The following is a 25,545-nucleotide window of genomic DNA, read 5'->3' as shown; positions in this document are numbered from 1 at the left end:
GCTGACGTAAGTCATGATGCTTGCGCATAAGCCGTAAGAAATACTGCAATGGTTAATATTGCAATGCGGTGCCTCAACTTGGTAGGAATACGGGTTGTGGGGGGAAGCAGGAGAGAACTGTGGACTAGGGAGGGGACAATTGGCTAGCTCCTTTGTGGATGGGCTCACACTGCTGCAGGCCAGGCAGCACAGACAACCTTGGGGACCTTCTCTCCCACAGTCGGCGTTCTTAGCTGTCATGCTACAACCTCTGAGGGTCAACACTTTGCATGCTTACACAAGGCTAAAGAATTAGCCAATGCCATCAACGTCCTTTGTAATTTCCTGAGTATGGGAAGCTCTGTGGTTTAGAAGACATTGTAAGTTCAGCGGGGTTTATGATAGAAATTAATATCTCTGTCTTACTGAGGAGAGCATCTTAACAGGTTGAATTCTGACCCACGCACCCGTACACTTACAGATATATTTCTATTAAAGCACAAGTCATGTTTTAATTTCTCTCTCTGTTTTTCTCTATTATCAAAAACTTCACATTGAGAACTTATTTCATGGCTATACGCACAATCCCAAATTCAAAGGTTGATGCACAATACGTGGTTGTATAATAAAAAACTTTTTCTTTAACTGTAAGGGAATTATAATATCTCCCTTGCAGACAAAGAAATTAAACCGCCTAAAAAAAGTTTACTTTCTTTTTAGTATCTCTTCTAATAAGTTGAACTACACATAAAATAGAACATTCAAATATAAACAGTACAGTAAAATATATACCACATTATTTTTAAATATGTAAGTTAATGTGTAAAATGTACTCCTCAGTATCTTTTCCTAGCTAAAGATAACTAATTTATCTGAAACTCCCACATACCTTCCAACAAAATGAACTCATATTGTTTATAACTAGTTTAAAGAAAAATGTGTTAAACTTTCTAATAAAGACCATACATAATAAAAACAAATTAAGAATAATCTACATCACAAGCTTTTCATTAGAAATATGTGAGCTACAAATGCAAGCTGCATATGTAATTTAAAAGTTTCCAGAATAAACATTAATAAAAGATAAAAATGGCTTAAATTAACTTTATTATTACATAATAACATTAAAATTAATAAGATATTTTTGTACTAAGTCTTTATAAAATTATGACTGAAACTATAGAATCACATACCCAAATTTTCAGAAGCAAACTGAAAAGTTTTCCAATAATCAAATTAAACATCAAAAAATCATTTCCTTTAATATTCATATCCATCCATGTTGACAAATTGTTTTATCTTTTAAGCAAAAACATAACTGTTTCAAAACAATATCTTCCCAATATAAGTAAATTCAAAAACTCTTGTGTCAATATAATTAACAATAAATTAAGAATAATGATTAAATTGAAAAGCAGCTCTAAATATCTTCTACACGTTCACTATTTGTTTTTCTTTTTTGCAACCAATTTTGCTGTCAGTTAATTGTACATTCGCACCTTCTGTATATTTATTCCTGCTAGAAATGTGTGAAAATCACTGGCATTGATTCTTATTATAAAAAGAGTGAATTTCAATAAAAAATTTTATATCTGTCTTACTAAGTCACAGATAAGCTTTCCTTTAGTTGGAGCTTCAGAATTAGCTATTCATATGAGAAAATAAGTCACACTGCCATTCTTTGTACACGATAATTGTACATTTGGCAGACATTATTTTTCTTTCAAGAAAGTCTTGAAGTGAACAATATAATAAATCTTTGTAAACCTCTTTAATGACTCAACAACAACCGTTTTAAAAGAATGCAAGATGATTAAAACCATTGTATTCTATTTATTTCAACAGAGTCACAAATTGGCAATGATTCATAACATTTCCACATACATACTGAACAGTTCAAAAACAGTAACCATGGTACTTTTCCGAGTCATCTTCAGAAAGCTTACCCAAATACTTCCAGTGTGTTTCACACAGGGGAATGAAGCAATAGGGCAATGTTTCATGTTTTAAATTTCCATTAAGTCTGGGATCTTGACCTAATACACATAACTAGAACACTTTCTGCCACTATAATATTTTTCATCACTAGTTAAAATTATTCTTTGGTGGATGTAAAATATTCAAATATATTCATGCCTTGAGTTCAAATTTTTTCATTGTAAATTGGCAACTTTTTTTTTCTTTTTTGAGACAGGACATACCCAAGTATTACTTGGGCAATGTTTCTTATATTGCACAAGTCACCTACAACTAAAAGTGCTTGTATTTTTTGAAATTTATAATTAACTGATCTTTGGTATTATTACAAATATTTTGTATTATACATATAATTGTTTAGTAGCTTAATTAAAATATTTTACTTTTTAAACTATTTTTAAGTCTTCATAATTTCCTAACACAAACATCATAATTATGATAAATAATATGTATACTATATTTATATGGTACATACATATATATATATAGCTTTATCATGTCTCCATATAAAAATGATTTTTATTTTTGTGTAAGAATCCAAACTATTTCATAGTTGGCCAAAGTTATGAGCTCATATTATGTTAAAAATCATTTATAAAAATTTTCTTGAACATTTAATTTTGTTTTCAGGTAAATAATTGTGTTGATTTTTAACCATTGAAAAGGAACTTTTTTAAAATTTGACTTTGCTAATATGTCTATTGATATTATCAACTTTATTATTTTTAGAATTTGTTTCCTAACCTGTTACAGAAAATTGAAATTGCTACTTGTTACAAAGTTTTCAATATACCTCCTTCCAGTTTCTCTCTCACTCTCTCTCTCTTTCTTTTTTTTTTTGGTAGCTGTTCCAGGAATTGTACTAGTTTATGCATTTCTGTTTGACTACATTAGTAGTATGTATTTATTTTAGGTATTAAAATGTGTCCAACTTATTCTTTCAATGTAGAAAAAAAACTGAATTGTAAATAAAATAACTATTTGAATGTAATTTCCAATTAAGATTTACAAAACTCTCAAGTAGCTCCTGCTTTCTTTATGAAATATTCAAATACACACATTACAATGCTATCAGTGTTTCTAAAAATCATTTGTACTAAATCAGTCTGATAACACTGCCTGGATGGTGTTTTGTATAATACTAGAAATTATCCACATGCTTGACCTTACAATACAATGCTAGTTTATTGCAATTGTTAAAGGAAAATGTAATCCAATCTAAAATTTTCTTTTAGAAGTTTTAAAATTTAAGCTTTTGTATTTAGGTCAATGATTCATTTTGAGTTAATTATTTTTTTGTGTGAGGTAAAGGAAGTAAAGATCAGGGTTAAGGATTTTATATAAACATTCAAATGTTCAATCACAATTTAAAATATCTTATACTTTTGGAATTAAGTTAATTTGACAACTTTATCTCAATAATTGCCTCTATATATACATGAGTTGCTTCCTGGACTCTGTTATATCATTTATTTTCCTGTCCTTATTAAAATACCATATTATCTTGATTACAGTAGCTTTATATTGTCTTGAAATCTATAAGTTGTCCAAATTTGTTTTCTCAAAACAAAATAATTTTTGATATCCATTTTATTTCCATACATGTTTTAGAATAAACATGACATTTTGTTTGAAAAAAGTTATTCATTTCTTATAGCTCTAATTGACTGCCTTAGTAATTTTATTGCTTAATAGCATTACTTTTGAGAAAATGTTTTAAGTGAACACATTTGGCCTGTGAAATGACAGAGTTTTTATTAGCATGGATTTAGAGTCTTGAAACATCTTCATAGGCACTAACTGTCTCATGTGCCAACTGTTTTTCAAAGTATTAGTCTCAATCTAATCCCATTTGTCTATTACTATAAAATTCACTTCATAATGCAAGCAAGCCTATTCCTGTGCTAGGATACCAAAATTAATACCAATGATCTCTTAGGCACTTTAGTTGCAAGAAAAAAATATAGGAATGTAATATTTTCTAAGGTACAGAAGTGTGTAAACAACACTTACAATAAGGAGTAGAAAAGAATCCACTGAGATAAAAAAGCAAAAAAAACAAAAGAAAAAAAACAAAAAACCATGATGGCTCTGAGGACCTTAGGAAGATCACAGATGATAAACATCAATCAGTTTAAACAAAACCTTTTGATTCTCACTAAATTGTTTTGAGGCTTATGAATTTTTATGACTCTATATTTTTACTATAGATTTTCATTTAGCCAAGTCAGATACTGATTTTCTGTTCTATCTTGAAGTTTTAATGTATAAAAGGTAAGTGCTCCATGAAATCCATCCTCAATGTGATTAAGGGTCACCCTAACCCCAGCCTTCTGAAGTCGGGAGACATACATGATTCCATCATCTCTTAAGACATCATACTGACAAGTGATGACATAGGTCACAGGTAAGTTACGTAACTTGTTGTCCTCAGCTAACAGGGGGGCTGCCCTCACATCTAGAAACCCTGGATACTTTTTAGCTAGCTCAGAAGTACCATGAGTTGGACTGGTATAAGAGAGTCCTTTCTTAAACATCTCTGGGAGCAAAGAACTCCAGTTAACAAATTTGAAGAGATGGCTTGATTCCACTGGTACATGTTGATTGAAGAGCATGGCTTTTTCAAGTGATCTGTCCGTGGTAAAATATTCACTCCAAAACCTGACCATGAATGATCTGGGCAGAGATGGAAATAGTGAGTTTTCCTGATATGACGGTAAATCCATATCAAGAGTCTGAAGGGCGGGGTAAATTAAAGACTGGGTCTTGAGTTTGATCTTGACATCTGGGTCATCTATGAGCTGAGAGATAATTTAAAGTAAGTTGTTGAAGTAATAATCTTCATTCATAATATATACTTCCATTTATGAGGTTGATAAGACATAAATTCAAAATTTCAAAAAGATAATCAGAATAAGAAGCACATCTCAAAGAACCTCCCAATTTTTAATATTATATGTGAGACTCGGTGTCTACACTTAAATATTATAAATGTAAACAAAATAATTTGTACTACTCTCCTTACAGGTATGGAAAAAGACCATGTGATTAAAAGCAAATGCTCTGCTTTTACAGCCCAAAATGGCAATCACAGCAAATGGGATTTTTAAGTAAAAAATTTATGTACATATATTATTATGTCAACAGGCATTAACATTTAAGGGAAATGTCATGTAACTAGGAATTCTAATTTGGCTCTGACACTAAATAGATAAAACATTGGCAGAAGTCTAATTTACTTTAATATTTATATGTTTTAAATACTCAAATTACATTAGTGCATTAAGAAATATCAATCTATAAATTAATGTCCATATATTTGAGTTGTACTAAAATTTTCCTATTCATAGGGTAGATGACCAAAAATATTTGAAGGGCAGTAATATTGAGCATTACAGTTTAGCCAGTATTTGTATGTATATTTACTTGGTCCTGAAAGTTAGAATGGCCCATTGTGTCTCATGGATTAGTTTCTCAAAGTATGATCCTTGGGACAGTAACAACTGCATCACCTTAGGATTTGTTAGAAATACAAATTGTTATTCCTTAGCCCAGACTCACTGAACTGGGAGAGGAGGAACTAACAATTTTTGTTTTAACATGTCCTTCAGGTTATTCTTATGCATGCAAAAATTTTAGATCCACTGGGATAGATTATAAGTAGTATTTACTAAAACACTTGTTAGAGTAAAGTACCATGACTACATTGAAGTTCATGTCTGAAAACTTTATATAGAATCTAAGAAAGCAGAACACTGACACTCTGACATTTTTCTTTTGGCATAGATATGACATTTCACACACACACACACACACACCAACAAAAGTAAATAACAGCAGTGCTTATTTTATTGCATTTAGAGCATAGTTAATAATTAGAGCTGGTTCATAAAATAAAATATTTATAAGTCCATTACTAGATTGTTTCATATAAAGTAATTTCTAAAATTAAATAAGCAGTTCAGTGCTTTATCTCAGTTAAGATTACCACATTCCTTTTAGCTTAATATCTGTTATGAAGATTGCTACTTACATTAGCAGTTGTCTGATAATAATTAAATAGGCAGCTAACATGGCTGATTTTGGATTAAATTAAGAAAAAATAAAAAAATATTTTATGTTTAACGAATAAATTCAACAATATAGGTAGCTAAAATATTTGAACCTACTGATGTTTTATTCATTAATCTAATATTTATTAAACACATATTGTTAATTCTAAGATATATTGATGAACAGGTGTCATTGTCTACACATAGGAACCTATAGCCAAGTGGGAACAAAGTTAAGCAAGTAATTCCAATTAGTGAGATAAACTATCAGGCAGGGATTTATTCGGTATGGTACTGGTACACTTTACCCAGATATATTTTCCAGGAAAGGTGATGAAGAGCAAGTAAGAGAGTGTTCCAGTAAGAAGGAGCCATAATTGAGGATGGTTCCAATGTTGTTCATTTTTATTTTTTAAATAACTATTATTTTAAATTATAGTTGCAATACAGTATGATAGTAGTTACAAGTGTATTGTTCTATTCTTTCATTTGGGACATGCTTCTTTTTCTCCTCATTTGGCTGCCTCTCTGTGTTTGTCTCTGTGCATTAGGTAGAGTTTCTCCATCTTCCTTGGCAGCGTGGACTTATGTAATAGGTGCCCTGTTGCACCCAGTGGCACAGTCTCCCTAGACACCTGAGCTAGGTGCTCCAGGTGTGTCCTTGTGTGGGTTGTGTGCACCCTACTAATGTAGTTGAGTCTTGGTTGCTGTTGGCACATCACTGGCAAGGATTGACACTTAGGTTGATTCACTGTGAGGACTGCCTACGACTACAGCAGAGGAGCTATTGTGCAAGGACTGACCCCATGGAGCAAGATTCACTTCAGCAACTGTGGTGCCTGCTGAGTCTGCCCTTTGAGTGTGTGGTTTGTGGTAGTGATTCAGTGGTGTCTGGTGTGGTATGAAGCTGGCTACCAGCTGTGTTGGGTCTGGGACCTCTCAGGAGAGGCTCTCATGCAGGACAAGGTCTACCACTGCCTGTACTGCCCAGGGCGACCAGGTCTGAGCTACAAAGTGATCTGAAGATGGTTACTATTTATGCTAGGCTTAGAAATGTCTATCAGAGGTTAAGAAGCCACTAATGCTAGGCTTGGAGCAAAAGACTAATTATTTGGGGTCCGTGAACCTTTGAAGGATTTTTGAAAGTCTGCAGCATGAGCCACACAGGTCATTTTTTTTTTTTTTTTTTTATGAAAAAGCCGCTGGAAATGTCTTGGTTGGGATCAAACATTGGGCTAGGGAATCACCAGGGAGTGGTGAATAGTGTTACCCAGGTTGGTGAAGTTGGTGCCTGCTTATGCCTGTGGCTGGGTGAGGGAAGAGCTTAGCAAAGGTACAATGGCTTCCTCCAGCATTTCTTTCAGAAAGAAGGCTGCCACTGTAGCTCTCACCTTGAAGCCAGACAATTCAGTTCCTCCCTGTATGTTCCCATCGCTTTTCTAGCTGCTGTCACAGAACTGAAGCTCAGAGTGAATGAATCCTTCAGGGTGTAGGACCATTTGTGGGCCCTTTAAGAGGAACGCTGTGGGTCTCCGGGAGCCCTCCATCTCCCTCAGGCACGATCTTCTCAGCCACAATCCCCACGAGTTTTCATAGGCAGAAGTTATGGGGACTTCCCTTTCCAACACTGGAACCCTGGGCAAGAGAGCCCTGTGTGGCACTGGGGCCCCTCACTTCTCAGGAGGCACTTCAGCAGCAAAGGTATTCCTCCTGAGCTTTAAACACATATGGCTGTAGGACCAGCCCCTTTTACATCTCTGCTCCTCCTACCAGTCTTGATGTGTCTTCTTCTTTATAGTTTCAATTATAGGACTTCCATTCATCTAGACTTCAAGTGGTTCTCAACGATTGTTCTGTAGTTTAGTTGTTATTCTGAAGTGGTTGTGGCAGAATGGGAGTACTGCATTTACCTACTTTGCCATCTTGACCAGAAGTCTTGCAAATATTTTTTTAAACTATATTTTATAGTTAATTATAAAACACAGAAAATCAAGTATATAACCTTATAAGATAAAAGTACAAAATATAATAAATATGTTTAAAAGTCAGGAAGTTCACTATACGCCCTGATTGATCGTACACCCTTCTTGCTTCTTCATAAACACTATTCTTCTTTATGGAATTCACTACTATGTATTTCTTTAAATTATACTCCTTTTACACATACTTAACCCATGTAGTTTATTTGGTTCACTAAGTTCTATCTATTCTAGGTAACCAATGACTGCCATTGTGACTTTTATTAAATGTTTTTTCTGCAACTATGATATATGATTTTCCTTCCTTAATCTACCAATGTGAAATTCACTTACTTTTTAAATAAAATATGCTTTTCCTAACATTATAAGCAACTTGGTCAAGGTGTGTGTATATATACATACACATATATAATTTTTTTCTAATATTTTATTCATGATAGCAGTCTCTGAGTTTTCTGAGTGTGATTGGCCCATTCTCTTCTTTCCAAAAACTGATGTTTGATTGGTCATCAAGATCATGCTTCTCTGAAAAAAGCTGGAATGTGTACATTTTTTCCTATTCTCTGGCATATTTTGTGGATTTATTTCTTCTTAAATGTTTGATGCAAATTTCCAGTGAAATTTCTTACTGGGAGTATTTTTATTATTAATTTAATTTTTTATGATTATAAAAAGGCAGATTTTCATTTCTTGTATGTCTGCTTTGCAAGCTTATGATTATATTGTTATTTGTTTATTAAAGCAAAATATTATTAAATGTTTTAATTTCAAAGTTGTTCAAAATATTGATTTCAAAAGTTACAATGTGCATTCTTAAGTCATCAAATGCTAATTGTTTCTTTATGTCAAAAGGTCTGGAGAATTGTCCCTTTCTCAACCATGACATTTGTACCTAACTTTCATTTTTTCTCATTTATCTTTTCAGAAAATTAAAATTCTATTAGTCCTTTCAAAGAATTAACTTTTTGTTTTTGTTTATATCTACTCTAAGCTTGTTTTGAATATCAAAATTTCTGTTCTTGTTGTTATTATCTTCCTTATATTATTATTTTTTATCTTGAGCCAGATGCTTGTTTCAGCCTTTCTTTTTTTCTAATGCGTGCTTGGGAGAAAATACAATTTCTTGTAAATGTGAAGAACATAAAAAAGATCTACTACATTCTTTTAAATAGTGACTGACAGGTCCTTTCCATACAAAGAAGAATGTTATTTGTTCTTTTCTCATTGACTCCCCACATGATTGCATTTAGTAAGAATCCATATGTAGTACAATTTAAATTCTGAACTTGCGGCCCAGTGCTTGGTCGTTTCTTAAAAGTGATCATATGTGCTTGCTATTTTCCTGTTCCACTCAGTGAAATATATTGATTATGTTATTCCAGTCCTCTATCTACTTATTACTTTTGCCTACTTATCCTCTTAATTACTAAAAGAAGTGTTCTTAAACCTCTTCATATGGTCATAAACTTGTGTTTTCTCCTGTAGTTTTGTTAATATGTTCTTTACGTATTAACACCATGTAATTAAATCCATACAGATTTATAATTGTTGTATTTTCTTAGTCATTCAAACCTTTTCTGTAATGATGTGATCTTCTTTATCTAGCAATTCTTAAGGGTGTTATTACAGGTATACATTTTCTGTCCATTGCTTTCAAATAATCTGCTTACTTATTATTATTTTTTTAAATAAATTAAAAAAAATTTTAATTAATTAATTAATTTGTTATTTATTCATTTTTTTAGAGAGAGGGGGAAGGAGAAAGAGAGTGAGAGGGAGTGGTTGCCTCTCACTCATGCCCCCAACTGGGGACCTGACGTGCAACCTAGTCATGTGCCCTGACTGGGAATCAAACCAGCCACACTTGGCTGGTAGGCCAATGCTCAATCCATTGAGCCACAGCAGCCAGAACTTATTATTATTTTTAATTAATCTGACAACCTTGGTCCTACAGGGAGATCATATAGACCACAAATATTTACTCTAATTACTAAAATCATTGGTGATCTACCACCTTTCTTTGTGCATCTTCTTTCTTTTATTTTTCTCCATTTTTGCCTTCTTTCAAACTGGTTGACCTTTCAATTATTCCATTTTTACTTTAGTAGTTTATGTTATGCCTCATTTTATTCTTTAATTGATTAGCATAAAATGTGTATTCTTGAAATTTATCCTTTTCTCTCTCCTTAACTTATTGTTTTACTCATATTTTAATTCTATATATCTCATTATTTTAAACTATTCAAGTTTATTAAGGCTTACCCACATCTTACCAAATTCTTATTCTTTGCTTCTTCCCACAACTTAAACTTTCATCTGCATTTTCATTGCATCTAAAATATTTTACTTGACGTATCCTTAATGCGTTCCATTAATAGCTAGTTCTTTTAGTTTTAATTGAATATGTCTCTGTGTCTCTTTTATTCTTAAGTAAAAATTTTGTGCGGCACAGAATTAGGTTAACAGCCATTTTGTGCTGCACTTTTTTGGTATCATTCCACTGACTTCAAATTTAGATTTTTGCTATTGAGAGATAAGCTGTCATTATGGCTTGTACTTTTGCGGAGTTTCTTTTTTTCTTGGTTTTAAGGATTTTTTCTATTTCTTTTTGTTTCGTTTTGTTTTGCTGGCTTCTACACTATTCCTTGTGTCTATATGTAGATTTCTTTCTAGCTATTGATTTAGTTTTAAGTTTTTCAAAAATGATTCTTAGGGTTCAGGTAGCTTCTTTTATCTGTAGCTTGATTTTGCTCATCAGTTTTACAAAATGCTCTACTATTGTATTTTTAAATAGTCCTTTATCTCATTCTCTCCCCTCTACTGCTGGTATGACAATAAGAATTCTATTTGGTTTTCAGACTATATCTGCTATATTTCTTCTCTTTAGTATTTTCTTACTTCTTGGCTCCCTATACTTCATTTTGCATAGTGGTACATGGGTTGGTATGACCCATCTTTCAGTATGTAACTTATCTTCAGCTGTGTAAAAATCAGTTAAGTGATTCATAAAGGTTTTGATTTTGATTTTATTTTTGAGTTTTAGAATTTTTGTTTTTTTTCCAAAACTTTATTTTCTGCTAAAATTTGCAACCTCAGTAGTGAATTAATTGAAGAAAGCAGGATAGTTATTTAATATTCTGTGGCTGATAACTGTAGTATCTGAATATTGCTAAGGAGCTTTCTATTGTCTGTTGATTCTGCTTGCTTTCCTTCATTGCTTTTTGCTTACTTGTTTACCTGGATGTATTTTATTCTGTGCTGGATACTGAATTTCAAAAATTATTTGTAGGAATCATTTAAAGTCTATGATGATACTATGTTTCTCCAGCGAGCCTTTTTATACATCTCTGTGAAGCACAGCCAAGGTCAACCACTCACACCGTTCTAAAATGAAGGCCTGAGATCTGCCCCCACCATTCAGGTGATGTGAAGCAAGTCTCTAAATGCATTTGGTTGCATAACAATGGCAATGTACTTGATATCACTAAATTATACACTTAAATTGGTTATGACGGTAAATTTTGTGTTATGTGTATCTTAGCACAATAAAAATTTAGAAGTAGATTGAAAGGCACAATAAAATTGTATATGCATTAACTGCCTATAAAAAATACACATGAGGTTTATATTACATCAGGTCCACCCTACCCCGAGAGCAACTCCCTTAAGGGCCTCACTTAAAATGAAAAGTGGGTCACGGGTGTTCCCATATTTGACTTCAGTTCTAGGCCTGAAACACTTCCAAAGTTTATCCTAGTTGAAAACTTTTTTTTTGAGTGCCATAAGCCTTTAGGGTAGAGAACATTGAGTGATGGGGTTTTATTTTGTGGTTTTTTTCCTTATCTTTAAAAAAACTTTTGGCCTAAAAATTTCTCCTATCTTATGACCCTTTTGATACATTGCAGAATATTATGTTTTATCCCAATTTTTAATAATTATGGGTCAGAATTAATTTGTGCACCATTATAGAAACCTGAACTGCTTACAAGAAAGGCCTAATTATGCCACACAGTCAAAAGAAATGGATGCATAAAGTGGTCACAGTGGGCCTTTCTTCAGCTTCAGAAATCCATGTCTCCTGATGTATTCTTTGTACCACATCAGGATGCCTCTCAGAGAGACAATGACTGGCAATATAGAACTCAATTTCTAGGGAGTAATAAGTATCTGTTCTGTAGTATACTAAGAACAAATCACAGAATTTTTATCTTTCCTTTGGCTGGAAATAATGAGGTCATCCTAAAAATACCAACATCCAAACTTTATATACTTTAAACTTTGTATGAAAAGGAATAATACAATCAACAACAAGGTTTGTTTTATTGGACATAAAGTTATGTGCAATATATATAATTAAAATTAGTTATTAAATTGTTACCATTTATTTGCAAATATATTGGAAATAGTTTTCTTCCAGGAATATTGTTTCTAAGCTGTCAGTGCCAAGTTTATTTCTTAGGATAGATAAACCAGTATCAAAATAATTTTACTCATAATCTATAAACTTTTATGTGCCTCTGTAAGTCTATAGTTAGTAGGTGTCTAGTTTTAGCTAAATATTATAAAAATACTATAATAATTTATATATGGAAACAATAATTCCTTCTTTAAATAAGTAATATTTATGAACCTAGCATTTTTGTCAATAGGCAATTTTATTATTCTGATAACAAGTTTTCATGCAACTTTTAGTATACTCCACTGAAGAACCCTGAAATCATCTGATTCTTTAGTTATGGTGACTGGTATCATTGATTGATCACACAAATACATCCCCTAATATAACAAAACACTATGGTACTTACCTGACCATATCAATTATGTTTAAACCAACAACCTAGAAAGAGGATTTAATTATTTTATTTTTTAAAAAATATGGCAGGAAATAGAAATAAAAGCACTAGGTTTATTTTCTCTGGTATGATCTATAAGTAGTTCTAATATATTAACATAACTGCATTGATATTTTAATATTTGAAATAAATACAGTTAAGTGTGGGATATTTTCAAAAAAAATGAGACAAATTTGAGCAACATACCTGTTGAGTCACTGCTGCAGCTAAATTTCCTCCGGCACTGTCTCCAGAAACACCAATTCTTTTAGGATCTACACCATATTTCTGAAGAACATCTTGGCGTAAGAACCACTTTAATGAATTATATACATCTTCAAACTGAGTGGGAAAATGGTATTTAGGTGCTAGTCTATAACTGTGGGCAGAAAAACGATATTCTTTAAGTCAATATTTTTAATAAAAATGTGTGTGCATTCGCTAACCTTAAAATCAAAAGTAATGTTTTTCTTTAACAAACGTATTTTGAATCCTAATTAACCCAAAGACAGACTTCATTTTAGCAATAATGCTTGATATAAACACTTTCACAAATATTATTTTTACTTTAGTAAAGCTTGAATGCAAAACTTTGATTAGGCTTAAGAAAAAGAAAATCCCAGGTGATAATTAACTAAACTTCTCCCAGAATGTTATTTTCTTTGTAATTATTACACTTTATTTATGCTTATGTTTCTTTATAACCAATAAAAAACAAACAAGTCTTCATAATTATTGTATTCTAACTTAATTTAATGCTCAAGTTGGCAAGCAGTCACTCTTATGTTTTTTCATTTCCTATTATTGATCTAGAATGCTTTTTAGAATAGATTTTGCCTGTATTTCCATGTTATTTGGTAGCTAATTGCTTTAAATGAAGGATTTTATCATGAAATATACTATATTAATTACTTTAAATGTATTTTATCACCTAATTCTCAAAACAACTCTGTTATATAGAAAATATTATATGACTCCCAGTTTACATATGAGAAAATGGAATTAAAATGAGATTTAACTGACACATAGTCACTCAGTTAATTCTAAAAGCAAACTGAACCTGATTCTCTGATTATGAAGCCCTTCTTATTCACTCTGCTAATTAATAGTAAGCTGGAAATCCAGCAAAGGCTGCCCATAAAAGTCAATAGTTTAATTTTATTCTAACAATTTCTTGACTTCCTGTTATTGATCCCCACTTGAGTCAACTACACCACTCTTTTCTCCCCGTCTCTCTTCTGGTCACACTCAAGCTCACTTTCCCAATTCTCACCCTCTCACTTGCATTTGAAGCACACCTGGCGTAACCAAGAACTACCAGGACAACTCTAAACATCTCACTATATAAGGGATCTGGCCCAAACCAAACAAACCAACGGGGCTCTTACTCGGTTGAAATGACAACAGCATCAAGTCTATCAGCTGTTCGTCTTGAGAGAAGGTCATAACCGAACAAAGCTGAAATAAAGAAAATAAAATCAGAGACTGACAAATAAATTGATGGGTATTTCTTTCAACAAAAGGCCTGCTTCTGCACCTTGTTCATCATTAAAATGTTCTAGGAAAATATTTCTAATATTTCATCATAGCTGTAGAACATGTATCCTTTTGCTCAGTGATTCTTTGACATGCACATTGTCAGTTTTCTTGTCCTTCCCCACGTTGCACACTGTATCATTTAAGCCAATCTCATTCTCTTCAAGATTAGTCTGTGCTCCCTTCAGTCAGTATATGTTTGGTGTTGAAAGAATAAGTATAAATATAACTCCCTGACTTTTAGGAAGTCACAGCCTACTGGAGACAGGAGCAGGGAGGGTCAGACATATAAACTAAAGGCAATAATGCAATATAGTAATTGCTTTAATGGAGGGATATAGAAAGTACTCTATGAAATAGTATTAGACTTCACAAAAACTGCCAGAGGAAGTTAAGGAGGAGTAAAAGGGAAACAGGGAGGACTGAGACTGGATTTGTGGATCCATATTTCCTTGGCAGACAAAAAGGTATGTGTTTTCTGGGGTGTTTTGGCCATATGGATAGGGCGGGGCTAGGTCACACGTTTTTGCTATTTTGCATGGAAAAGGACTCCTTTTTGCATGTAAGAACATTTTAAGAAAATAAAGTAGAATTTCCCATCAAGAGGAGGGAGAGATCATAAAATACTAACAGTGGAATACCAGGATAGTAAGTTGTCACAAAGGGTACACCGTGTTGGTCATAAAAAGAGGAGTAGTTATTATATTGTGATGTTTCCAAAGTTGGGTGCTGAATAGTCTTAAAATGCAAAATACATACTAAGTTTTAAACTTTTATTTAACATTTACTATAAAAAAAGCATGCTTATATTTTGGATTAAAACGTACATTTTTATGTTTTTATTTAATATGGAAAGAAAAAGTATCAGGTAAATACTATTTTGTTTCAGAGTTTATTCTTATTTAGTTCCTTTACCTTGGTAAGCATACTTCCTCTCTTCAGGTATACCTTGATAAAAAGATTTTAAGTGAACTGCTTTGGAAAGCAGGAGTGCATGGAAAATAACCAAGATATGGCATAGTCAGATTTTATCTTAAAAATATCATTTTATTGCCAGCTAATGACTTTACTGTCTGAATTCATAGAAAACATTCAGATCATACCCTGTATTGTCCCAAATTACATTTCCAATCTACATCAATACTCATCAATACTTTTTTCTCCTGAAAATATGGAAAAAATATAACATAGGAAGTTATGTTCTTCCTTGTGTGTGGTGTTAATACTTCCCTATTGTATGGAGTCCAATTTCCTCCCACATTCTGCAGGTCAGGCCCACTTCTTCCCCCCTTCCAGCTCCCCTTCCCCAAATTTCTTCAACATACTTCTATTAACTGCTTTACCTTCAGCTTATAAACATGTTCGTAGACCTTCCATATGTAAATATAAAATATAAAATATGTATTTATATATAAATAAAATATACAAAATTTTATATTATATGGAATAAAATGATATATTTTAGATATATTAAAAATAGAGAAAATATATAAAATACTTTGAAATGTACATGTATTTTACTTTAAAGTATACTTAATAAATTTTGTGTTTTTAACTCAAACCTTGTCTCTCCTTTATATCTAAATTTTTGAAAGACTGGAGTCACTATCTCCATTACCTCATTTCTCATCCATTAGTCAACTCACTTCATTTTGGGCTTCATTACAATATCCCATCACTTTTGCAATTAACAATTTTAATAATAAGTATCTATGTTCATGAAACAGTTTTCCTTCTTACCTGAGATTTTCCATAGCTTTCAGCATTATTCTCAGAAAGAAATTTTAAATAATTTTTTAAACTAACATAGTTCCAAAGAAGTAAATTTCAGGCAGCTGAAGTGATTGTGTTTATCAGATATGTCATAGTAAATACCTTAATAAAATGTACGCTTTGTGATAAGCAAAAATTTGTAACGGAGTTCACATACCAGCACTCCCCAAACACCAACCGCCACCATGAATATAAAATATGGCCCTTCTTAGTGCCTCTGACTTTCGATTTGGAATATATACGCGGACAGGAACATTGTTGAAGTTTGTCTCTGTCACAGTGACATTTTCATCAGATGTGGGTGGGACTTCTTGGAAACTCATAAAGAACATTGCAGTATTCATGAAATGGTTGATTCCCAATCGTTCAGCAAATAGAGCCTAAAAGTAGAGAAAGAAAAAACAAACAAACAAACAAAAAAAAAACAGGTTACAAATAGCAAATGCCATTCTTGTTTAGAAGCATAGAAATATACATATATGTTCCTGATGGTCCTGTGTCATAATATCACAGGTAAATCTGAACGACAGAAATATCAGAGAACAGAATCTTTACCGTAATAGGTACCTCAGGCTAAAAACAAAGATATTTAAAGAATTCTTAATATATTCCAGCTTGTCAGACTTGTACTCCTGCTTTGAGTATGTAGATAAACAATGTACATTTTTTACTCTAAATAAGCTCAAAGTCAAGTGGGAGAAATGGATATATAAGCAATTATAAAACAACATAACTGCCTGTCTCATAAATATGTACAAAGAACTTTGGCAAAGGTCACTAGGGAGGTAAACTATTTGCCAAGACAAGAGACCTGAAGGAAAAGTTTACGAGTACAGAGAGGGAACTACTTAGAGTACAGCTATAAAGTCATCTCTACACAGGGATGCATGAAGTAAAATGAACCCCAAAGTGAGTGTGAGGCAATCACGGAGAACTTATAATGTTGGGATTCTAAAAATTAAAAAGACACATTTCTAATCTTAATTTCAAAATATGTGGACTGTGGTCCAGGGCCCAGTGGAATGATATTGTTTCCCCAGACCATCTGCATTTCCCAACCCATTCATGGTACACTTGGAGAGGTAGGTGTTCAACTAGCAAACAAATATCTCTTCTTCCTGTTGCCCAGCAGTTGTCCCAAAGAGATTTCAGAAGTTAGACTCATAAAAAGCACACACCTTCAAGAAATGACTGTCCTCATGTTACAATTGCCACCAGAAGAGTAGAACTCATACAGATGAGAGTGAAATGCAAATACTTAGCCTACCTGACAAGCTTCGGGAGATGGGCTATTCCAGCTTTAAGGATGTTCAAGGTCTTCTCAACATTTTGTGGGCATCCCCACCCAAAACACATACGGTCGGCTCCACATGTCAACCATGCCTTAGCATGAGCGGTGTCCCCTACCTGCTCCTCTGCAATTACAAAGGGGTGGAAGCTCCTACCCCTAGTGTGCCATCTTCTGTCTGCTTTGTTTCTACGGTGGTAAATTACGTTTCCCCATGGTTCTGCTGGGTGTGATTTTTGCACAAGTACTCCCACCAATTAACAATGTGATTTTGAAGAAATCACATAAATATCAGGCCTGTTGATTTTAAATGTTAACATAGAAAAGTGATATCCAGGTCAGAGAATTTACTTACTTAATTTTAACAAATAAATTTAAAGTTTCTACAACCTATGACAGATAGTTGATGTCAAAATTTTTCCCACGAAAGGAATTTATGCCAATTTTACTTGGCCTTCTGGCTTTAAAGTTAAGAACAAGGACAAGGCCTCTTTCAAAATATAAATCACTGGACTCAAATATTTTATCTTGAAATAAAGAGACTGTTTAGTTTCAAATATTTTTTAATGATAGAGAACAGTACTATGTTATACAAATTAAAGGCAGGAATTTAGTTATGAAAACAGAGATTGTAATGTTGTGTAAGAAAAGATGAGTAAGTATGAAATTTTTAACATGAGTTTAGACTTCCACAAGTTTTTAACTTTTATGAGAAAGTGTAATAAACATTAAAAAAAAAAAAGACTAAAATGTCACCAGTGTGTTAAAACTATTGCCTAGAGTCCCTGCAGTCTGAACGGAGTAATCAGGGTTTTTAAGTTTCTTTGACTATCTTTCCTTCAGTAATGTTTGGTAGATTCAAGCAGTAGCTTAATGGACATAGCATCTAGACCAGCTTACTCTCTTCATACTGACTTTAAAGCCTAAATGCAATTTTTTAAATGTAAATTTGAAGCATCAAATGATAAAGAGGGAAAACTTTGACCAACTCTGGAATTTATATCCTTCAGTATATGGACAAAATTGTGTCTTGTACCTTAGTCATATGAGGATCTATCAGCTAAGGGAAAAAATAACTCAATTTCTGATGACTCAAAGGTGAGAAGCAGTGCCATTGACTGCACCCAAGTTAGAGTTTTGCGTAAAAAGTGTGGGTATTTGGCAATTTGGAAACTCAAAGGATCACTGGACTTCAAAATGTTCATTCTTTGGGACTGAGCAGTGTACTGCTGTGAGGCGGCCATGACAGCAAAAGGCAGTAAGCAGGACTGGGAAAATCAGTGGCAAAAATGTAGAGAAAAGGGAAGATAGGATGATAAAAGTAATATTTTTAAATAAAAGTCTCAAACTTAGAAACTGCAAACTGTCCCAGTGCAACTAAGGAAAACCTTACAAGCTGGTTTGAAGGTGGAAGATACTTTTCACAAGGGCCTGTAGTCCCGAACACAGGATAAACCTGATAGTGTTAGTCACAGTGTTATTTCTTCCCAAGCCTATATGCAACTCAGAGTCCTTTCAGGATACTGTTGAGTGATCTGTCTATCAGAGTTGGCACCCGTTACTTGTACTTGATACTCCTGTTCTCAGAGATAGTTTGCATCACACGCTAGATGACAATTAATTCCATTCAATGCCTTCCATTTATCTTCATCACTGAATTGTTAAAAGTTAGAATTACCATTCTTTATTTTTATGCTCAAATTGATTAATACAAAGTAGTTAGTACCAGATGTCATTAAATTCAAACAAAAAGTTGTTAAGGCTTTTTTTTTTTTTTGATGTGGGAGAAAAATTAGAAAAAAGAATCAGCTACTTAATGGATAATAGATTTTATAAAGTGTTGGAAAAGGTAACATTATATGATAGTCTGATGGACATAGCAAATAAATTATTTTTTCTTTAAAAAATGGGAATGGAGGCTTTAGGATAAATCAATGTGTTTTTTTCTTTTTTTCCTGTAGGAGAGCACACAGAGCAATAAAGAAAAAAAATCAATAATCAAATAGGTAAGCTATTTCTTCCAAGAACTAAGAGTCACATGAAACCCATGAACTATAAATTATGTGCAGTATTAGACCAAGGCAGGCAAAACCAACAAAATTGCACAGAAAACCATGGTGTTAGGGCAAGAGGAAAGGCAAAAGCATAGTGAGGCCTAAGGGAAGCAGGTCCTAGGAAACACGTATTCCAAGAAAGAAAGGGTCTCACCACGATCAAAGGCTCCAGGAGAAGGAAACATAAGAAAGCCTAATGACTGAGAGACGTAGCTCAAGAATCTCACAAATCCTCCAGGAAGGTCCAGAGGTAACTGATGACAGAACTTCTAAGGCGGAGTATGGCACTGGCAAAGAATGGCTATATCCTGTGCTAATAACAGTCAGTGATGAACCAGGGAATTCAGGATTCAAGAGGACTGGAGAGAATTTAACAGGTGAGCATTTACAAAGATATGTTTGTGTGTGTGTTTATGTGTGCATATATTAGCAGTATGAGTCCTTAAGCACAAGAACTGAATGTCAAAAAAGTCTCGACTCTACCCCTGTTGTTCAGGACATTCTTAGAATAGTTTGTCTAAGAAAATTCATTTCGTTCAAATGGAAATAATATAATAGTTGTATACATAACGTTCATGCAAGGTACTGTGCACTATAAAAAAAAAGTAAGTCTCTAACACGTGAAGAAAACAAACTAGAAAAAAAAGTCACTGCAAAGTGAATAAAACATATTACACAATATTGTAAGATAAATTTTTACAATAACATAAGAATAAATATCACAAAGCAAAAATCCACATAGTCAAGGAAGATTTAGATAGATAATTGGAGGTGATCGCTAGTCAAAAAAATGAGAGCATTAACAACTCGTATTGGTAGAATTCAGAAAAAGAAAAAAGAAAAAAAGAATTTCAGAAATAAATAGAAAATTAAAAGAAACTCAAAATGTTATGTATGATAGAAATGACAAAAAATGAAAGAAAAATATAGAGAAAAATTAAAAAGTACCGGAGAGAAAATGACACGAAGATGTCTGTGTGTATAAATGTGTTTATATACATATAGATATACATATAACTAATCAAAATAAGGGAAATCCAAACAATAAACCAAAATTAATATTTTAGACATAATTCAAGAGCAGCTTAAACAAATAAAACTTGAAACTACATTCTAGTAAAATTGACCCAAATCCAACAAAATATGTGCTAATGAAGTTACTAAAATTGATCAAATGTAAGACATACGTTGCACTTATTCAGAGTTACCTTAAATGCCAAAAGAGAGTGTAAAAACACCTTTTAAAAAAAGGACAAGGAAGGAGGTAAAAAGCCAATACTCAGGCTAATTGACCTTGAATTATCTCTCTCTTTTTTTTTTTTCCTAAGGGCAGTTTGCTACAGAGGAGGTTAAAGAAGATAATGAATGGTTTCATTTCTAAGTAATTAGCCTCACTAGAAAAGAACCGCAGGTCTTGCGGGCAGCCACGATCACCAGGTGGGCAGCCTGCCAGGCAGTCGCAGAATTACCTCTGCAGTTCACCTGTCTGCTGGACACCATGCGTGTCCCGTTTCCATGACCTTTACCAGCGACCTGTTTCCAAATATTTCAGTAAGAATTCATCTTCATGTCCGAATACAAGCTTATTGCATAGGATTTCGTAACTAATCACAGTATTGTTCAATCCTACTATTTCTGAAATTCATACTTGGTTCTGGCAGTGCTCCCACAACGAAACTCTCAGTAAGACTTTGTTTTACTCAGCCGGCACATTTTGTCCTCTAATATTTAAAATCAAAACTACTTGACCACTTCCTCCATATTCATTCTGTTAGTGGTCTGCATTAAGGAATAATTAAAATGTTAAAAAAGGCCTTAAAACCAGCAAACTTAAAGAGCAAAGCTACCAAGAGGGTAGAAATGGTTAAGAATAATAAAACAGATATTTTCTCCGGATGAAACAGTTAAATATTGAGTCACTAGAACTCTTTACTTACCAAATCTGTTACAACTTTTACGTGTGTGCCAACCCAGATTACTCTCCACGGCTCCTCAATGTTGTCGGGGAGAGGTATATAAACATAATACGCTGCAAGGACGCCCAGTAGCAGCAAAAGAGTCTTTCTTCCCATGACGTTTCTCTTCAGCTCTGTCTGCTTGGCAGCACAGCAAAGACAGTGAAATATTCAGAAACTGAAATTTCCTACCCAGTTTTTGGCCCTAAAGTGTTATCTAACTTCCTGGGCACAATTCCATGGCTCAGTGTGGCATTTCATTGGCTGTTCGGAAGTAAATAGCAGAAGTACCTTTGTACTCTGTGAACTTAATGGTTTGCAAGTTTTGTCATGTCCAGCATCTTTACTATGTTGCTAGGCAAACAGTTTATTGTGAAATGACTAGGTGCAGAATACTTTATTTAAAAATCAAGCTCTTAGAAAAAACAAGAAACTTTGTATATGCTTCAAATAACATCTCAGAGAAGAGGAAAACAAATATTTTTAAAGCATTGGGAGCTTTTACAAAGTAAAATGAATATGCTCACATACATTTTTATATGATAACATTTTATTGTCTTGCCACAATTATCAGTAATACTAATTATGTTAAAAATATACAACAATCATGGAGCTAGCTAACAGTTTTTGAGCACTTACCCCATACCCCAGGTAGTGTACTCAACCAATTAAATCTTATTTAATCCTCAATAGTATTATTACCATGTGAGAGAGAAATAAACAGACCGAAGGATGTTCAGAAAGTTGTACAAGTTCATTCAGTAGTATGGAGTGAGGCAGTACCATCTTCCATGAGTGCACATTGAAACCTTACTTGTCCAAGTTCTTTACTTAGTCTCAGATCATAGATAAACGATTGAGATTAAGATTCAGTAACTAGCCAACATTATATAAAACCAAGTAGCAGTGTTGGAGACATTATGATCCACTGAATATATATGTGCCCCTATAATTTTTATATCCCTTCTCTAGTACTTAAGTAAGCATATGGGATTAGTGCTAGTCAAACGGGTCTGATAGAAATTAACGTGCCACCCTGGCTGGTGAGGCTCAGTAGATTGATCGTGAGCCTATGAACTAGAAGGTGGCTGGTTCGATTCCTGGTCAAGGCATATGCCTTGGTTGTGGGCCAGGTCTCCAGCAGGGGGAGTGCAAGAGGCAACCAGTTGATGTTTCTCTCTCTTTCTCCCTTTCTCCCCTCTCTCTAAAAATAAATAAAATCTTTAAAAAAGATATCCTTTAAAAAAAATAAATTAATGTGCCATTTCCAGACAGAAGTAGTTTAAATCCACAAGACCAGGGAACTATCTTGCACAATGGTGGAATAACAAAATGCATGTAGCTTGGATTAAGTGACCCAAGGCTTCAATTGCTCAAACTCCACAGAATTTTCTTAAGAAGCAAGTAAATATCATGTCAAGTTTAAAGTATTATATGATTTAATCTTTATATCACTTTAAGTATAGTGTCTTACTTAGTCTTCATATCAACAGTGAAATGTAAGAACTAATATTATGAGAGGCTATCTTTTTTTTCCAAGGTCACATCATTACACATTTCCAAAGTTTGCATTTAGGGCCTTCTGGCTCTGAGGAAAAGTTAAGTTTGTTCTCATTAATGCTGGAAGTGAAACTCAAGTTGCTTTATTTTTTAAATGAGCATGCATTAAAATTGACTTTTTGTTGCATATTTATATGGATGTTAACACATGGATACATTTGTGAAACTAGACTATGCAATGAGGATATAGGACACATCCACTATCTCCAAAACTCCCATTTTCTATACCTTTGTGGTTGCATCTTTTCTCTATCCCTAAACCCTGGCAACTGCTAATCTATTCTCCATCATGACAGTTTTTTCATGTGATACAAATGAAATCATACAGTACATAATATTTTGAGACTGGCTTATTATACTAAACATGACCCTTTTGAGATTTGTCCAAGCATTGGGTGTATCTAATTGGCCTTTTTAGAAAACAAATTATCTAAACAAAATAAAGTCCGGCTTTGATTGTATTCACACCAGTTTAATATCTTTCTCAAAGTAAATGACAAGACTGTTTTTGTAGCAAATACTGTGTACAAATATTTAAACAGTAAAGGCACAGAAGAATTCTTATTCACTCAGCAAGTTCCAGCAAACAAGTTATTTTGATTTTACATAACTTTTGATTGATAGTATGAACACAGTATGATATTTTTATCTGCAAAATATAACACAAAGGATTTTTATTTAAGATGCTGATTAAACATGCAATTTCCAGTGCTCTCTCTCATCTAAATTATTGTGCAAGTTCTTGTCAAGGCCATTTCCATTATTTGTGCACCATGTAGTTTGTTCTTGACTCAAAACTGATAATCCTATCTTTCTGCTGAAGGTCAATAGTATTGCTACTTTTCACAGTGCTAAATTATATTTTTGTACACTTTTAAAATGAAAGATGTAACAACACTATTTTCTTGTAATTATTAAATTACTCATATACTCATCATGAGATTTAAAAACCACCTGACAAGGAAATAAATATAATATCATGAAGCATTCCTCATTAATCCAAATTGCTGTCAAACTTTAAAATGTTGAAGAATTATTCAGTGTTTTCTGTATCTCTAAATGTGTGATACATATTTTTGGAGTGTGAATTTGACACTATTATTCAAAATGAAAATCAATAATCTAATCACCCATCTCAAGAAGTTACAAATGATAAATAAATCTTAAAGGTATGTACAAGGAAATAACTAATAAAAATGTGAGCATTAATTAATGAAATAAAAATAAGCATGAGTTAAAAGAGGATCAAAAAAGAACCCTAACACTTTAAAAATGTCAGTAAATTGATAAATCCTTAATTGACTCATCAAGAAAAAATAACAGAAATAAGAAATAAGACATCACTATGGAGTCTAATGTCAGTTTTAAAATTAAAATATTATAAACAATATTATGTCAATAAATTTAAAATCTTGGGTGAAATGGATAAATCTCTTGGAAAAAACTATAAAGTCATCCAAGAACAAGTTTTAAACAAACTGGATGTTAATATAACTATTAAAGGGTTTTCATGTGCAATTTTAAAAATTTCCTGCAATAAATACCACAGGTAAGATGTTGTTCACTGCTGAACAATCATTGAAAGAAGAAAGAATACCAGTTTTTTAAAAATATTTTATTTACTTATTTTCAGAGAGAGGAGAAGTGAGGGAGAAAAAGAGGGAGAGAAACATTGATGTGAGAGAGAAACATTAACAAATCAATTGGTTTCCTCTTGCCAGGCCCAAACTGGGGACTTGGCCTGAAACCGAGGCATGTGCCTTGATTGGAAATCGAACCTGTGACCTTTCGGTTCACAGGCCAGTGCTCATTCCACTGAGCCACACCAGCCATGGCAAGAATAAAAGCTTTATAAACACTTTCCAGAGAAGAAAATAATATTGATGGAGTATTTTACAAGTCATTTTATGATACCAGCAGACTTAGAACCCAAAATTTACAAGGTCAGTAAATTACAAGACAATTACAGATGGAAATCTTTCATAAAAGTGAACACTGATTCTAAACACTTTAGCAAACAGAATCCAATTATTTTATAAGTATCAAAAATGGCATTCATTTTATTACACATATTGGTTTAATATTTGAAAATCGTATTAATGGAGAAAAGTATGATAACCTTAATAGCTGCAGAGAAAGCATTTGAATTAATTCAATGTATAACAACACAGAGGAATAATTTTTAACATAAATCCTGTTGAGTTCGATTTTTCAGCTGTTTTAGACTTAAATAGGCATGCTGATTTCAAAACTGTAGTTAGTTTTCTTCTATCAGGTCAAGTTTTTCTCTACAGCTTATCTTAATGCGACCACTCTAGGCTGGATTGAGCCTGGATCGAAGGAAGCACTAGTGTTCTCCTATTGGCTGAGAGCAAACCTCCCTCGAGTGGGGAGGGGTGAGGGATGACCTTGGAGGCCAGCGACAGGTTCATACTTGTCAAGGCTATTCAGTTACGCATGAGACAGTGTGGTGAGAGGTTGTGTGCTGCTCTATACAGTGAATTGTATTCCAAAGTGTAGTCCAAGTTCTTGTCTGTATACAAAGAGGTAGCAGAATTTA

The 25,545-nt window shown here is 33.2% G+C and overlaps 1 protein-coding gene across 1 annotated transcript; it reads right to left on the bottom strand.

Moving 5' to 3' along the window:
• Positions 1 to 3,340: 3,340 nt before the first annotated feature.
• Positions 3,341 to 21,681, bottom strand: LOC150020736 (deacylase AADAC-like). The gene is made up of 5 exons (XM_090270901.1): positions 21,408 to 21,681; positions 16,286 to 16,508; positions 14,208 to 14,277; positions 13,027 to 13,198; positions 3,341 to 4,757 (listed from the first exon to the last, which is right to left on the bottom strand). Exons 1-5 carry the CDS (start codon positions 21,540 to 21,542, stop codon positions 4,161 to 4,163), a joined length of 1,197 nt encoding a protein of 398 aa, XP_090127027.1. The 5' UTR covers positions 21,543 to 21,681; the 3' UTR covers positions 3,341 to 4,160.
• Between the last annotated feature and the right edge of the window lie 3,864 nt (positions 21,682 to 25,545).

The sequence above is a fragment of the Furipterus horrens genome, unplaced genomic scaffold (assembly GCF_987537825.1).
Source record: "Furipterus horrens unplaced genomic scaffold, mFurHor1.1.pri manual_scaffold_1, whole genome shotgun sequence".
NCBI lineage: Eukaryota > Metazoa > Chordata > Mammalia > Chiroptera > Furipteridae > Furipterus > Furipterus horrens.
Note: the sequence above shows the minus strand (reverse complement) of the source record. Positions and strands in the feature narration are given on the sequence as shown.